This window comes from Passer domesticus, chromosome 9 (genome assembly GCF_036417665.1).
Source record: "Passer domesticus isolate bPasDom1 chromosome 9, bPasDom1.hap1, whole genome shotgun sequence".
In the NCBI taxonomy this organism is placed as follows: Eukaryota; Metazoa; Chordata; class Aves; order Passeriformes; family Passeridae; genus Passer; species Passer domesticus.
In genome coordinates, this window is record NC_087482.1 from 32,585,634 (window position 1) to 32,601,668 (window position 16,035).

The window sequence follows — 16,035 nt, forward strand, 5'->3', positions numbered from 1 at the left end:
GTATAAATTAGAAAGAAATTTATTTCTGTAAATTTCTTTGTCTAGGAAATGCAGTCAGACACCTTCATTCATCAATGTATATCAACATTGGTATGCAGGGTAACATATAAGTAGCATTTTTTTTTCCTGATTTGCACCATGTCAAAAATCTAGTAAATGCAGCAGAAGCTGCAACCAGAAAATAGGCATTAATCAGCAAAATACTAAACTGTGCACTTATTCTGCACACCTGTGTGGGAGCACAACGTTATTTTGCAATCAAGAGCTGCTCTGAGAGCAATCAAGTTAACTCCTAGCACTTAAAGCCACTGGTCAGGGTGGAATTGCCATGGAGTGTTTCTGCTGTGATAAATATGCTTGTGGTGAAGCTTTGTTCTTTTGTCTTCAACAACAACAGTGCTTTGGGTACAGCAAATGCTGCAAGCACATCCAGCAAAGTGAGAGGAAATGGAGCTTTTTGGGTTACTGTCCCCTTGCATCCTTAGGTGCAACTGGAGAAGCTGCTGCGCTGGAACATCGCCGTGCGCAATTTCCACATCCTCATTAACTTGGTCAAGGTGAGGTTCTCGTTGTTTTTCTGCCTTTGCCTCCAAATTCTTAGTAAGGCCTGGTGTTCCCAGGCTCAGGAGCACTGGGGAAAAACATGAAGTGTGACTGACTAGTGGAACAACCTGGAGGTGATAATTAAAGCCAGTTATAATCTGGATGAAGTATTCCCACTGGATAATATTCCCTTCTGTCAGTTTTGGAGCTGGTTCATTCAGTGTCTCTTGAGTGTGATGCTGTTTGTGCCAGAAGGTGATAACTACAGCTCCACTTTTCTCCTTGGTTAGGTTGACCATTACTGTTTATTGTTACATATCTGAAGTCATAATTGGCCAGCCCAGGTTTTTCTATACAGCGGCATTCACAGGAACTCTACCTGTACTCCAGATGCCTTTGGAGAGCATAAAGGGCAGAGCTGGACCACTTCGTTCAGTTTTGTCCATAGTTCAGTTTAGTCCACAGCAGCACCAGGGTTACCTTCACATTATTTTGCCCATCTCAGTTTTGCTCTATTTTATAATGATTTGCCAGTCAGCTGGGCTTGGGTCTCTTGAGTCCCAAACTGTTAAGAACTTTAGACTCGGTGACATAATTTTGTGCCATCTGCAAAAGGTGCACCTTAGATCACTGAACAGCAGTCCTGCCAAGGGCTTCCAGCTGAGAGCAACTACAGGTCATGTGCTTATGTGGTGTTCCTGCTGAAACTTGAGAATGGATGTTGCTTTAGAGGAGGGTTCACACATTCACAGGGGTGTGCCATGAAGGGCTGTTTTTAATTGGGTGCTCTGCTTACATGGTTTTCTTTAGACTTGTGGACTGATCTGACTCTTTTTTCCTCTTGTCCATGTAGGTATTTGACAGCAGGCCTGTACTCAGCATCTGCCTGAAGGTAAGCAAAAGTTCAAGACAACTGAAGTGAGCAGTTTAAGTATCAGCACTCTTAACTCATTGCCTCTGGGGCAGTAGAGTGGGTACTGGATTCTGTGGAAGAAGCAGATACTGTGTTCCTTACACCTTGCTATACATATGTATGTGTAGTGATTCTAACATTTTGCATTTAGTTCAGTTTATTCCCAGATAAAACCCTGGTGGATAAAACCAGGGATGTGTACAATGATGACACTTGTCCTTCTAGTCTCTCTTTGATTAAAATGATTAAAATGGGACCCCTTACTGATCCTGTGTATTCCAATACTGCACATATGTACAGTACATATTCACATGAATATAATCTTTTTCTAAGCAAGAGCAGTCTCTGCTCTGTAGCTTGGAAGATTGTATCATCTCATCTGACTTTGTGGTGGTTCTTTGAGAAGAAGTTTAAATTTGCTTGCTGATATATTTATGTCTCTTTTACAGTATGGCCGCCTCTTTGTGGAAGCATTTCTGAAGCTTGCCATGCCTCTCCTAGACCACAGCTTTAAAAAGCACACGGTAATCCTGGGAACAGAGTGGCTGCAGCCACTTGGGAATCCTGACGATACTTCTGCATACATGCATCTTACCTCTATCCCATAACCCTTTGAAAGGACTGCGAGGACTAAAGCTGTTTCAATAGTCTTGTTTCCCTATGGAAAAGTCCTTTGAGAATGATTTGCTGATCTGCTTATTTATTGCAGGATGATGTGCAGAGTTTGCTGAAAACCTTGCAGATGAGTACCAGACAACTTCATCACATGTGTGGCCATTCCAAGGTAAGATAAGTTCCAACTGCAGCACAAACTTCTGTGCTAAGGATGATATTATTTCCCTTTCACTGCTTTTCCAGGGCATTGGCAGGTTCTACTTGCACACTTCCAGCAGTGTCTGTGCAAGCAAAAACTTTGAGAGAAGGTGAAATAATGACCCAAAAGTTGAAGCATTTGTTCTGGAAGTGACTGACTTGGATGTTAGGTCAGGTTGGCATAATATTTTTTAACACAGGGGTTCTGGCCATCTTTAGTTGTTGGCATCTATAAGGGGTTGTTTCTGAGAACACAAGATCTTAGAGAACTTGAACAAAGTACAAATGCCAGATTGATAATAAAGAGAAGCTTTACCAAAGATGAACAGCCTTGTGAGTCAGAAGAATCAGCAACAGGAGGTGGATGGGGAAAATCCCTGCTCAAAGTCCTCTTGAGATGGCTTTTATGTTATGTTGGTAAGGGCAACAGGAGAAGGAGGACAGTGATAACAGAGTCTGTCTCTGGGAGACTTGGGGCAGGAAGGAAGGAGAGGATTAGAACTTTGCTTACAGTGTGGATAGACAGTGTGTGTTGCAAGAGAAAATCACACAGGAGCAGACAGGAAGATCTTCATGTGTGCTGCTTTGTTCCTGACTCCTAAAAGGTTTGTGAACACTTGTCCAAGAAGGGAGCTTTGCCAAAGTAGCTGAAGGGAGAAAGCCAGCTACCAGCATTTGCCAGATTTGCTATCCATTTAGGCAAGAGCTGGCATCAGGAGCATAGATATTTAGCTAAAGATCAGAAGATGCCATTGCACCTCTCAGCACAGTGAGAAGTGGAAGCTGGCACAAACCCTGACAATGCTAAAAAGTCCTCAAATTTCAAAGTGAAATCCTCATGCCTGCTTTAAAGTCTTAATTCACCTTGTTAGCAGGATCACAGCATTGCAGCTTTTCATGTAATCTTTGTCTTTGCACTTGGCTAGCATGTTGAAGTGCTGTGTCCCATGGTCCTTGTTAGCACAGGGCTGCAATTAATGAACACCTTCTCTGATTAATGTACCACTTTTGCTGGTACAGATCTCTGTACCAAATAATTTTGCAAGAATAAGAAGGCAGAAATGGAATCTGGGGCAAGTAAATGTATGCAATGAATGTTCCATATTTGTTTGAAGAGGAGTTGACACCAACATTTGTTAAACCAAACTTGATTTCACTTTCACACAAACCTCAGGGAGGCTCACTAACCCATCCTGCACTGTGACCCAGGATTTGTCACTCTCCCTCAATACGTGTGTCTTTAAAGAGCATTACACAGCAGGGAACAGCAGTCAGCTTCACCTGTCATTTCCTAAGTATTTGTCATTTCCCTTTCACACCAAGCCTGTTTTCTGTTTACATATCTAACCCTGGGCACGTGGACAGTTTCTGGACACAGATTTTTGCCAGTGCTGTACTTTGTTGAGTGTCCAAACTGCCTACACACAGTGGGGCAGGTTCCAGGGCCCAGGGAGCAGTGTGAGTGTTGATTGTGTCATTAGCAAGGTTCTGCTGATTTGGTTCTGGTTGGTGCTGATGATTGCTAGCTCCTGCCTGTTATACAGGCTAGAGAACAGCTTGCTGTTGGTAATCAGTTACCCATTCCCTGCTGGCAGAACTTGAAGCAAAGCAGTGTCCCCCTGCCCAGGCATGTTGAACTCTTCCAAAAAATGCAGGTGACCTGAATTCAGAGTACAGCTAATGAGAGCATCTTAATCCCAGAAGGTTACAAAGTACTCTCATGAAAGAGGAAAATACTTACATACAAAATAATTGTGCAGGTTTTGGAAGGTTGACAGGTTTAGCAATGACTGTTCTGTACTGCAGATTGAAACCTAGCAGGAAATGCTCACCCAGAGCTGAATCTCTTAGGTTACCTGGCATAGCTGCCCTTCCTCTGGTGGCTTTTGCTTACAGCAACTCCATCTGTTCCTCCTGTCCCAGTTCTCCAAAAGCCAATGCTTCTTTGCTCCAGAGAACATGGCTTTGGAGTTTATAGTGCACACACACTCCATGTAAAGGAATTGCTTGAGGCACTGAGCAAGAAAAGGTTGTGATAGAAGTGGTATATTTAACACCTTTCTTGTTTTTTTCTTTTCTGAGCTTGGGAATTCAGCAGAGGAGTTACTAGCTTCTCTCTAGAGTTCATGACAAAACCAGACTTATTTTAATCCAGGTGAATGTGGATATTTTGACTGTTGTAAGGGATATGTTTAGACAAAGTACTGATCTGAGCTTTTTTTTTTAATAATAGCTATAATTTGGCCAAGAAGTGATGTCATCTGGGCAAGCTTTGTGGGGGTCATGTCCATCCCACCTAATAACCACTGATTTTTAAACAGCCAGAACACTTAGGGAAGAATCAATCCTCATCACATTTTACTGTTGCATAGATTCACCAGGACATTGGACTGACCAACCATGTGCCTTTGTTGAAGAAGTCCCTGGAACAATTTGTGTACAGAGTGAAGGCAATGCTGGCATTCAACCACTGCCAGGAGGCCTTCTGGGTCGGCATCCTCAAAAATCGGGATCTCCAGGTGAGAATCACTGCCCTGCCTGGGGCAATTAAAATCTGGGAGAGGATTGCTCATCGTGTCCAGACAACTAACTCTCTCCTTGAGTGTGGGTATAGCTAAAAGGCCAAATTCAGTGTGACCATAGCACAGTCATGTTTAGTGCAGGAGGAAGAAGCATTTTATTTCAAGATTAAGAGTCTGCATCTCTAGGCTCTTGCACTGAGGGGTCAGATTTGATCATAACGAACAGGTATGGGGATTTTTTTGGCTGTTCCGTGGCAAGAACTACATGCACGAGAGGGAAGAGATAAAGGTCACTTGAACACCTTCACACACTTTCATGTGTGGTTTTACAAGAAGCCAGTTCTGGCTCTTCATCTTTCACTGCAGAAGCAGGACAGTTAAACAAAACCTGTTTTTTTTTAACTCTAAAACTTTTTATTTAAGAAGGCAACAAAATGCCATTTTCTTCCATCCCACCCTGGCACACTTTGACCGCTTCGCACACACTCAGCACAAATCTTGTGTTCAACTTAGGGAGAAGAAATTTTGACTCAGGCCTCAGAGGAGAGGGGCTCGGATGAGGACGAGGAGGATTCGGCGGAGGGCCCCGCTGAGGAGGTACTTCAGGGGCCGCCGGGCTGCGCCTCTCCAAGGCGGGGGAGGGCGGGGGTGCGGCCCCGGCGCTGACGGCGGCGTGTCCCGCAGGAGCCGAGCAGCAGCGACACGGAGGGCAGCGAGGCGGGCGGCGAGGAGCGCGGCGGGGCCGGGCCGGGCCCTGCGGCAGCGCGGCCCTGAGGCAGCGGCGGGCGGGCGGGGCGCGGCTCCCGCGCAGGCGCGGCGGCGGCGGCGGCCATGTCGGTGCAGGAGGACCCGGTGCAGCGGGAGATCCACCAGGACTGGGCCAACCGCGAGTACATCGAGGTGATCACCAGCTCCATCAAGAAAATCGCGGACTTCCTCAACTCCTTCGGTGAGGGCGCGGGGCGGGGGCTGCGGGCGGGCCGGGCCGGGCCGTGCGGCGGCCCGCGGTGTCTCACTGCCGCCTCCCCACAGACATGTCGTGCCGGTCCCGGCTGGCCACCCTCAACGAGAAGCTGACGGCGCTGGAGCGGAGAATCGAGTACATCGAAGCCCGGGTGAGCAGCGGGGCGGTGGGCCGGGTGCGGGCCGGGCCCGAGGCCGGCCGTGGTTGAGACTTTTCCTTTTCCCGTAGGTCACCAAGGGGGAGACGCTGACATAGGCCCGGGGCGGCCCCGGCCCCGCCGCCGGAGCACCGCCGCCCCTCACCCCGCTCGGGGCCCGCCACCACCGCCGCCGCCTCTGCTCGTGTTGCCAATAAACCGCTGTGCTCCTGCCCTGCCTGCTCTCTGCGTGCCTGCCTGGGGCCGGGCCGCGGGATGCCCGGCTCCCTGCCACCGTCCTGGATGTCCAGAGCCTGCCCTTCCATCTGCCTGACCCGCGGGGTTTGGGCGCACGTTCCTCCCCACGCGTGGGGGCTGTGCCACAGGGGCTGCGGGCCACGCTGTTGTCAGCTCCTGGGGGCACCTGACTGGCCTTTGGGGTGCTTTGTGCTCCTGCTGGGGTCATAGCAGAAAATCTGGTGATCCCTGTGGTCTGGAGGGTATCTCAGCCTTCACTTGTGCACATGTCAGGGCAGTGTGGGGACAACAGGCTCACCTGGTGTGGTGCACATGCCACAGGAGAGGGCCCTTTGCCAGCACCAGGGAAGAGGTGTTTCTCCTCTCTGTGAGGCAAGTGGCAAGGAGAAGGAAGTCTCTCAGCCCTTCCCCACCACTCCTCTGTTTATCTCAGTTTTTCAGTGGGCATCTAGATCTGCAGATTCTCTGCTCATATTTAGTGTTTGTTGGGGAGTCCATGGAATTGGTGTCACCAAAGGTTTTATTGCTTCCCAGCAGGCTTTAAAAGTCTTGGTATATTCTCCAACTGTAATCTTAGCTTTTTCATGATGGCACTGTCATGCCTGCAGTGTTTACTGAGCACCTGAGTTACTTAATGTTTGTTATATTTTTGAGGCTGTCTCACATCACCTGGTTCCTTGTTGACATAGGTCCTCCTCTGAGCTCACAGTTTTGTTCTCCATAGGAATCTCTGTTTTCCATTGTTTGAATAAGTGCTCCTCCAGCTTTTCCCTCAGCTCTCATGGTTTCTGTCTGTTTGGGCTGCACGTCAGGGAGGCTTGGCTGCTTTTGGAACACAGTACCTGTGGAAATGAGTGCTTTGTAGCAGCCCTGCACTGCAGTGGAACAGCCATGGGTCACTGCCCTTAGGTGTAGGCCATATCAAATTATACTGTTGTCACAAGAAAATTGACAGATGGAAGGAAAGCAGCTCTCCCTTGGCTCCAAGGTGGCTGCTCTGTAGCCCAAGTACATCAGAAGTACTGCCATGGCCCATGCTTTGCCTACTGTGGATGTGCTGGAGTCCTGAGATCTCTGTGATTGGAGATAAATCAGTATTTATCTGGAGAAGGCCCTGAACTAGTTGGATGTTGAAGTTGGCCCTGCTTTGAATGGGACAGGGTTGAGGCAGAGACCAGCAGAGGTTCTTGCCTAAAATATGTTAAGATTCCTCAAAGACTGAGTGGGAGACAGGGTTCCACAGACAATCCCTGGCACTGTGCCTACACTGGGCTGACCTCTTAACTCGAGGTCCATTGCTTGTTTCTGTTCCCAGCCAGTAGCATGGTGTGTCTCAATCCTTGCTGGTCTCCTGACTGGCTGTTGTAATGGCTCTTTTTCCTCTCCTACCAGGATTTCTCAGATGAGTAGGTTTTTGGTGGAGTCTGCTGGAAGGTGCCACTCCTCCCAGGATATGTGCTCTCACAGAGCTTCAGCACTGTGGGATCAGCCTGTGTGGTTCATCTCCCAGCAGCAGGGATGCTGGGCAGCTCACTGCAGTGCAGAGTTCTGCCCTTTGCCTTTCAAGGAGTCTTAGTAGTTCCCTGAGGAGCCAGGTTTTCTGGTTGGGTGCTGTGTTTTCCAGGCTGTCTCCGGGAGGTGAAGCCTCCTGGTCCTCAAGCTGGTACTGCTTCCTCCAGCAGCTGCTGTGATGTGCAGCCTTGTAATAGACAGAGCTTTGATACGTTTCATTATTTTAAATACCAGGGAATTCTGTTTGCCTTTTTTCTTTGTACTGTATTTTGGTTTTTGGTTTGTTTTTTTTTTTTAGAATATGATGCCCCAGGAACCCACATTAAACTTTTTCTGGAGTGGATTTGTGTATTCTGATTTAGATGACTGATTTATGTGGCATGTTGGTGGTGCTGTTCTTCCCACCACACATTTAATGTAGCAGGAGATGGCCGTGTGCTCTGTGTCCTGATGCCATGCTGTCCTCATCTCCTGAGAGGGCTGGGTGCTCTACTTTTGGTCAGCAGAGAGCTGTTGGTGGTCTGAGACCTTTTCCCAGAGTCTGAAGTGCAGAGAAGCTGGTTTGAAGCCCCTTGTGAAGGTGCCAGAATTGACCTAGAGAGCCAAGCTGTAGCTTGAGAAAGGTTTGCACTCTTGGATGACAGACAGTGGACAGACAGTAGTGCTCACTGCCTGCTGGACAGGCAGCCAGGAGTGATTGGAGCAGTCCAGCAGTCGTTGTTAGAGGCTCCAAGGTTTGGGAATGAGCTGTAGTGTTTTGATCTGGGTGGAAGACATGGTGTATTGGTGTCACCCTTGGTGTGGTGTCAGCAGAACAGGGATCTAGAGCTTGATTCAAGCTTTGCATAGCCCAAGAAAGTTTTAGTCTGATCCAGAGTACATCTTTTAAGATGAATGGATTGGATCAGATTTTTAAAATAGTTCTAGCTTTTAGTAAATACTCTTTGGGCTCTCAGTGCCTACTGTGAGCAGACCCTTGATTTTAGGAAACAATTTTAAAGTGAAATGTACCTTCATCCCCTTTTTGTTGCAGGTGATTGAACCTGATAATTCAGTGAGCTGAGGATCTCAAGAGAGGAATGTTTTAGGACAAAGCTGAGTTGTTGAGGGACAAACAAAGCTGCACTTTGATCCTAAGAGCTTTGCAAGGCTGAATTTTAAAGACCCCAGAAGATGGTGTCTGCTTGCATCCTGGTGCCAAGGCACTGACAGCAGCGGATGTCACTGGAGTAGTTGTCTCACAAAGAGAAGATTGGCCCTGCCAGCCTGGGATTGCTGCTGCTCCCCAGGTCAGTGAGATGGGAAGGTCACAGGAGTATGGGAGGTCTCCAGATTCACTGAGGCTTCGTGTCCAGTTTCCAAAAGCTGCCAGCAGTACTGCTCTGAGCTCTGCAGGTCCTGGGAGCTGGGAACTTGGCCTTGGAGTGCATAAAAGCTTTAGGGTGGCTGTACCATGAACTCACCTTTCCACTTACCTTCCCTGTCCCTCTCTCCCTGTGCAATCTGACACAGCCTGTGTGTTTTCACTTCATATCACAGGAGTGTGAAGCCAGTTGTTGACAGAATCCTCTTTTTGGAGGAGAGGATTATTTTGGGGTATGTCCTGGAGCAAAAGCTTGAGAAATAATATCCTGGGGAAATAATGGGTAGATGAAACTGTGTCCTGCTGACTTCAGAGTCAGGCCTGTGGGAGTTCTGAGGTTCACCTCAGTTCACTGACAGTTTGGTCAGTGCTGCACAGAGCTGCTGGCCCAGCCTCGGCCCAGCTCTGTGACTGTCCCTGTGTTGCCCCTATGCCAACAGGTAATCCCACCAGGTAACCAACTCCTTGCCTTTGGAGGCTGTTCTGCTTTGTGGCCTTGCCATCTCCTGGCAGGTACATTGCTGACAAAGCAGTGGGGCACAGGTCACAGCCTGCCTTGCTGACAGGGTTACAAAATCAAAATGAATTCCAGGACCAAACCCATTCTACAAAACATCAGGATTAAATATCGAAATCCTTGGCGTTGCCTGTGTGCTTAAAAGTGCTGAGGAAGAGGGCTTTATCAAGAGGGAGGATCAGCTGAAGGTGGGAATTGTCCTGGTGCTTCCCAGGGTGCATCTGTGCTCCCCTGCCTTTGGCTCTGCTTCCATGAGGCACTTCCAGCCCTATTGCTAGACCAGAAGACTGGGGTGGAAAGGGAGCCCAGTGAACTGGGAGAACAAGGAGGAGGAGAGGAGCAGATACTGGAGCAGATATTTGGAGGTTGCTTGTGGAAGCAATTCTCCAGTTAGGGCAGTGGGTGGGGAGAGTATCCTGGGACCCCACGTTGATCCCTGTGCTTGCTGCAGCACTGCTCAGCCAGGCTGGGAGAAGTTCACTGTTCCCTACTTCTGTCAGGCAGCAGCCTGTCCTTTTTGGATCTGTGCTTTGTGTTGGGGCTGTGCTGTCCATCCTACTGATGGGCTGGGCTTCAGCAGCCAGACTGTAACTGGAAGACTGCCCTGTAGCTAAACTGGAATGACCAGCAGCCAGTGCCCCAGAGTCCAGACACCCCCATCCCTCTCATCCCTCAGAGCCCATTTGTGAGCCTGTAGTGTGCTGACCATAGCAAAGGGGAGCTCCCATAACGAGGGAATTTCCATCATTACCTGTAGCCATTAAGGGGAGGATCCTGTGCTTGTCAGTCCTGGGATCACTCACTCTTCTCCCTTGGGAGCTGTTGATAGCAGCACCTGAGGAGCTCAGTAATCCTCCAGGAAGTGAGTGATACATCCTGGCCTTTGATTTAGCCTGCTCTAACAGGCCTAGTTTTTAAATTTAACGGGCTTTAGCAAAAATTTTACTGTGTTAATTTAAAAAAAAATACAAGGAATTATTTATTATGGCAAGTAGTTCCACAGGAGGGTACAGAATGAGAAAAAAATTTCCAAAAATCTTAGTAAGATACAACATGATCTACTCATACTCTACAAATGATTCCACAAGCTTTCACAGCAAAACGTCAGGCTTTGTCCCAGCCAAAAGCAAACATCTTTCACCCAATTTCAGCATAAGTTACTGGTTTAGTGATGGTCTGGAAGGTTAGGAAGTGGGTTGTACTCACTGCTTCTTGCTTTTTCTTCTCTCTCAAGTCTCACAGTTTAAAAGCAGAAAGGTAACTAAACTACCTGTAGCCTGCAAAGTGCAGCTGGCAGTGAGGCATAATCCCCCTGCACTTAGCTGTGCTTCACAGGCTCACAACAATTGTTGAAGCAGACTTTATTTAAAGGAAAATAAGTAGCAAGTAAATGGGAGTAATTTAACCAGCCCATTGGATGAAAGTCAGGGTAGGGCAAGAGGAGTCATGGGAATGTTTAAATCTGTCAGAAATGTGATGACATAATGAGCAATAACTACTGTATGTTCCATCACTGGGCCCCTCCTACACTCACTTAGGAGTATTTCCACATTTCTCATGCAACCTGTGTGACAAATCCACACACATGTTGCACCCAATTAGTGTCAAGCATAAGAGCTGCTCTGCCTGTGTCTCGCCTCTCTAAACCCCTCCTGGAAGCAATTTTCCCAGCATACAAAGAATAAATCACCATTCTCCTTAATCTCTCACAGGACAGTTCCCAAATAAGGACCAAGTAAACAGATGTAATACATGATAAAGCATTCTAATTCATTAGATAATCTTCCCAGCAGTAGGTGCAGAGTCTTAGCTGCTTTAAATGTTCAATGTTACATGTAATTAAAAACGTCAGGGGAGGTGAGACAAGGCACTTGAATAGGCACTTGTATAAATGTAGTGGAATACCTGGCTTAAAAACCACAAACCCCAATCCTTTCACCTTCTAAAAAGATACCAAAAAACCATAGCAAGCAGCCAAACAGACTGGAAAAGAAAAATAAACACAAGCTACACAAACTACTCTAGGAAGTATAACTTACTTTACTTGTGTCCCAGTCACTCCAGAAGCATCAGGAGATGAAGAAGTGAGAACAGAGGGAGGGAGTACAATCCTTCCTGGGACACCAACTGCACCATGTCAAACCATTAGCTGAATTTGACAAATGACTTACATGACCACACCTTGTGCTATCAACAGCCACTGTGCTATTGGAGTGGCCCAAGGAGTCTCCTTTGACACTGGCTGTCACTCCTCACATACATTTTCAGGTGACCAAACATCTGCCACCTTCTGCTGTAGTGCACTGCAGGAATTTGCCCCCTCCTTTCCTGCTCTCATTTCCTTGTGGTGAAGGCTGGCTGGCTCAGAAAGCGTCACCTGCCAGCGAGGGAGCAGCTGCCCTGAGCAGCAAACAGCCCTGGGGTGGCCCCAGATAACTGTCGTGGCTGAGAAGGGCTGGAGGGGAGCACCAATGACCTTTGTGGCAGGTATAGGATGAGCAGAGCCAGAGGCTTTGTGTTGTCAGCACCCTCTGTGGCTGCTGGGGACAGGTGGGGTGGAGAGCACGTTTCTCTTTGCTGTCACTGGCCCAGCTGCACAGGCATTCCACCTGTGCCTCCCTGGGATGCCCTGAGCAGGAGGGGAGCATGCCTGGGCTTCCAAGCCCTCATCATGGTGTCCCTGCTTAGCTTTACCAGAGCGCAGGACCTCTCCCCACAGAGTGGATTCTACATCCCCACTGCCCCCCTGATGTCCCAGGGAGGCCAAAAAAGCAGGGCTGGGTCTCCAACCTGAGCAGGGGCTGTGCTGGAGCCGCTGTGGGCAGGAGTGAGGGCTCCTGGCTGCTCAGGGCTACTGGGGGCCATTCGTGCCTGAGGCAGGCTGGGAGCTGCATCTCCTCTCTCTGTGTCAGTGGGATTGGCCCTTGGCCACCTTCCCCAGGGCTCAGGGACATGGGAACACACGCCTGCAGCGTGACCTCAGGAGCCACAGGACAACGGAGCCGCCGCCGCTCACCCCGTGAGTCAGGGGAGGCCACGTGAGGCCCCAGCCCTGACGCCTTCCCGCCCAGGCTGGCCCTGGATCCCTGACCCAGGATCCTGAGCTGCCACACAGCCGTGAAGGTGAGTGCTGGGGAGGGGTTCAGGAGCTCCTTGGGGTCAAGCCTGAGGGTGGTTGGGGGCTGTGTGCTGGCTCTTGGTACTGCTGGATTGCTATTTGAGGCATCAAGCCACTGTAGAGGAAAAGGGTTCTGGTGCTGTGGGGATTACAGGACTTCCCTATAATCTCTCTTCTTGACTCAACTGGAGTCTTTTTGACTCAACTTCCCCATCTTTTAAATATTTTTTTTTCTGTAAAATTGTCACAGCATGCCCAACACTTTATGCAAAGAGAAAGATTTGTTTGCCTTAATTTTACTCAGACTACAAGCATAAACATTTCTGGCTTCTGATGAGGTAATATTCTTCCTCCAGAGCTTTACAGCAACCACAGAGAGGCACAGGGCATGAAAGGAGAAACACAAACCAAGTAATTTCAAACGTTGCATGCCAATGCTTAAGGTAGAGCTGGAAAATGGGCAGTAACCTCCTCAGGGCTTACAGGTGTGGGGCTGGCAGCAGTGCAGCCACCGTGTCTGGGCCTGCTGTGAAAGCCAGGGGAGGAAGGAAGTGCTGGAGCTGTGGCAGGGAGTGCATGGGCAGTGCCTGCTCCTTGCTCATCCCCATGGGGCTGTCAGAGCCAGCCTGGGGAGCTGCCCGAGCTGCTGTGACCTGCATTTGCTGGGTCTCCCTACATGCCTGTGTACAAGGAGAGTGAAAAGTCTGAGTTTTGCTACTTCTGTGTCGCATTTCAGCTACATTTGACAACAGGAAGGCAAGCAGAAGGGTAGCGGAATTATTACCAGAGCCCGAGGAGACTGGAGCAGGAAGGGTTTCAGACGGAACTTGTGTGGATCAGTTTTTGTTGTCTCACAGGAAGAAACTCAGCTTTCACCACAGCCACGGCCCTCCAGGACGTCTTCCTGTGGAACCAACTGCTAGGACCAACCTAAGACTTGCAGGTGTGCTTTAAGAAGTTGGTTTGCTTTGATTTGAGAGAAGGGCACTGAGGGACTTTATATTTAAAATAAAATTTAGCAGGTTTAGGTGTCAGCATATAACTTCAAATGAAAGGTAAAAGTATTTTCAAAGGGAAAATGTTTGGGATTGTCTGGTTTTTGACTTGAAGTTAAAACAACCTTATTTGCATTTTTCTTGTTATCTCATTGAGCAATTTCCCTCAGATATATTTAATCAGCTAAGCAAAACCTCATATATGGAAGTTGTTAACCTCACTTTCTAAATGTGACTCTGCACACAAATTTTATTCTAACATGTTAAAAAGACCTCAGTGCAATTAAATTCTGATTTACTGTGAGGAAAGCAAGGTGAAGTCTGTTGTTCATGTCACTCCCCAGTGAGCTCATGGCCAGGCTGAAATGCCTGTATATCATCATCCTGCTCTCATTATGAGGTATAATCAACTAAGTCACTTTTAAAACATACAATAATTAGGTACCTATACTTATCCTTTGTTTAGATCTGATTTTCTTTCCAGAAGAGCCACAGGGTAATTAATGTGCATAGTCTAAGCGAAATTAGGTACCCAACTTCCTTGGTTAATGTAAATCTTGGTGACTGACTGGGCTGAGCTGTGCTGGAGGCACAGAAAGGGAGATGGGAGCAGATGCTTGGGTGCTCCTAGATCCTCTTGTGGCATCCAGATCTTACCACAGCAGGATGCAAAAGGCATTAGACAGCTCTGTTTCTGTTGCTGGAGCAGCTGAGCAGCCCGCTGGCTCATTTGGGCCAGCAAATGAGCAGTTTTGAAGTCAATCAGTCTGATAGCAGATGAAGATGACGTTGGCAGCGTCTGCCCTGCCTTCAGTGTTGAATCTGCTCTTCCTGTGTGCGTGGCAGGACAGGTCATGTAGTGCCAACCTGCTCACTTGGTCTTAGGGATGATGCAAAGCTGGGATAAGGCAGCTGCTGTGACAGGTTCCTGTCAGGGGAACAGCAACCTGCCTTAAAATGCCACTGAAAGTGGCCTTCACTAGGTAGTAGGAACCCCAAAGACAAACCTCCTGAATTTCACTTGACAGTAAAATATCATGATACTTTTTAAATTATTTTCTGAAATTGAATTAATCAGCTGGAAAAAAAAGTTTATATTTAAGGTACTTTTGTTCCTTCATCTCTGGTATTTTAACCATGCAGTCCAGAGAGAGGCCTACAGGATTCAGGTTAAACAAGCAACTGTTGCAAGGTCTAAGTTGAGCAAATAGGAGGGCAAGAAAGAGACTGAAAAAAGGCAGAAAACCATAGCTGCAGATATAAATGTGTCTATGAACTGACATTCTTGATTGAGTGGCCAAGAACGAGTCTGTCCAGGGTGTGGTGTGCTGGGTTCCTACATTTCCACATCAGCTGATGCTTACCCACAGAGGGGACAGATGCATTTCCTGCATTCCCTATCGGGTGCTCACAGGCTCACAGCTCCCCCAGGGCTGCTGCCACAGCTACAGCAGCAAAGGCTGGATGTAAGTCAAGGAAAGGGGAAGATCTGTAGATTTTTTGCATAGATTCATCACTTGGAATAATTTCAAAATGTTGTTAAAATATTGTTTTCTCACAATACACTTTGGAGGCAGGTAAGCAAAGTTTTCTGAGCTGAGCCTTTGAAAGTGGTTATGTAATTTTCCCAGAAGTCTTTTGAAGTCTGTCTGTGTCTAATTTCCTCTGTCTGAGAACTGACACCCTAAAAAAATGGTTCTGTTTGTTTATGTGTTACAGTATCTTTTTCAAGATATTAACTGACCTGTTTTGGGTTTTGTATTAGAATATTTTTTGGACTGATATGATGGTCTTTAGAGAACTGAAAGTGACAGTGGGAAAAGAAGCAGGTTTTCCTCTGGAAACTCTGAAGGATATATTTAGTTTTGAAACTACTTGATTGGAAGTGTTTTGTTGAATGCATCCAAAACTCATATTGTAAGAAAATGTGTGGACATATGAACTGTTTTCCTATTGCATCCTGCATAGTGGAAACTGTGCTTTAGGCTCCCCAAAACCCTTCTTTTGCATCTCTCAATAAGTTGATTATTTGCAATGTTGCACGAGGGGAGATGCAGCAGTGCAGAATGCCTGGACCATGCTAGGCAGAGGCAGCAGTTCAGAACCACAGCCACCACAAAATGTGCACCATCAGAATATTCCAGCCTCAGCCCAAAACTTCTGTGGCAAGTTTATAAAAGCAAAAGGAAATGCTGAATTTCGGGGATGTCAGAACATTTGTTTCTGTAACAAATACCACTAATTAATCTGGGATCAACACTTAAAAGTTTGTAATTCATAAAGCTAAAGTTTATGGAAATTTCCTTTTCATGACAACTTGAGAAGAAGAGATGTTGAAGTAAATATCAAAGTCTTCTGTGAGGCAAGAATTCAAAGTCTTG

The 16,035-nt window shown here is 47.4% G+C and overlaps 3 protein-coding genes across 12 annotated transcripts in view; all 3 read left to right on the plus strand.

The window, feature by feature from the left end:
- Positions 1-5,608, plus strand: part of FANCD2 (FA complementation group D2) — a 34,749-nt gene extending 29,141 nt beyond the window's left edge. For both annotated transcript variants that reach the window (XM_064432522.1, XM_064432523.1), the window contains exons 38-44: positions 486-557; positions 1,397-1,435; positions 1,906-1,980; positions 2,166-2,240; positions 4,642-4,788; positions 5,305-5,388; positions 5,476-5,608. In XM_064432522.1, coding sequence (XP_064288592.1) covers positions 486-557; positions 1,397-1,435; positions 1,906-1,980; positions 2,166-2,240; positions 4,642-4,788; positions 5,305-5,388; positions 5,476-5,565 — 582 coding nt within the window. In that variant the 3' untranslated portion in view covers positions 5,566-5,608. The remainder of the gene's footprint in view (positions 1-485; positions 558-1,396; positions 1,436-1,905; positions 1,981-2,165; positions 2,241-4,641; positions 4,789-5,304; positions 5,389-5,475) is intronic.
- On the plus strand, positions 5,602-6,125 carry BRK1 (BRICK1 subunit of SCAR/WAVE actin nucleating complex). The gene is made up of 3 exons (XM_064432537.1): positions 5,602-5,740; positions 5,824-5,906; positions 5,984-6,125. The coding sequence occupies exons 1-3, from the start codon at positions 5,623-5,625 to the stop codon at positions 6,008-6,010; spliced, it is 228 nt and encodes a 75-aa protein (XP_064288607.1). The 5' UTR covers positions 5,602-5,622; the 3' UTR covers positions 6,011-6,125.
- Positions 6,126-6,263: 138 nt separating this feature from the next.
- The window catches only part of TMEM40 (transmembrane protein 40), a 42,225-nt gene continuing 32,453 nt past the window's right edge, over positions 6,264-16,035 (plus strand). For 4 of the 9 annotated variants that reach the window (XM_064432532.1, XM_064432527.1, XM_064432533.1 and 1 more), the window contains exons 1-2: positions 6,264-12,664; positions 13,396-13,602. The gene's annotated coding sequence lies outside the window, so the exon portion shown is untranslated. Of the gene's footprint in view, positions 12,665-13,395; positions 13,603-15,077; positions 15,232-16,035 lie in introns of those variants that run through there. The other 5 variants (XM_064432528.1, XM_064432529.1, XM_064432530.1 and 2 more) reach the window with 5 other exon arrangements.

Bases quoted from the DNA above. Each gene is read 5' to 3' on its own strand.
- BRK1 (XM_064432537.1), top strand. From the start codon at position 5,623: ATGTCGGTGCAGGAGGACCCGGTGCAGCGGGAGATCCACCAGGACTGG. The intron at 5,741-5,823 runs GTGAGGGCGCGG...GCCTCCCCACAG, and splicing joins GGACTTCCTCAACTCCTTCG to ACATGTCGTGCCGGTCCCGG. The intron at 5,907-5,983 runs GTGAGCAGCGGG...CTTTTCCCGTAG, and splicing joins TCGAGTACATCGAAGCCCGG to GTCACCAAGGGGGAGACGCT.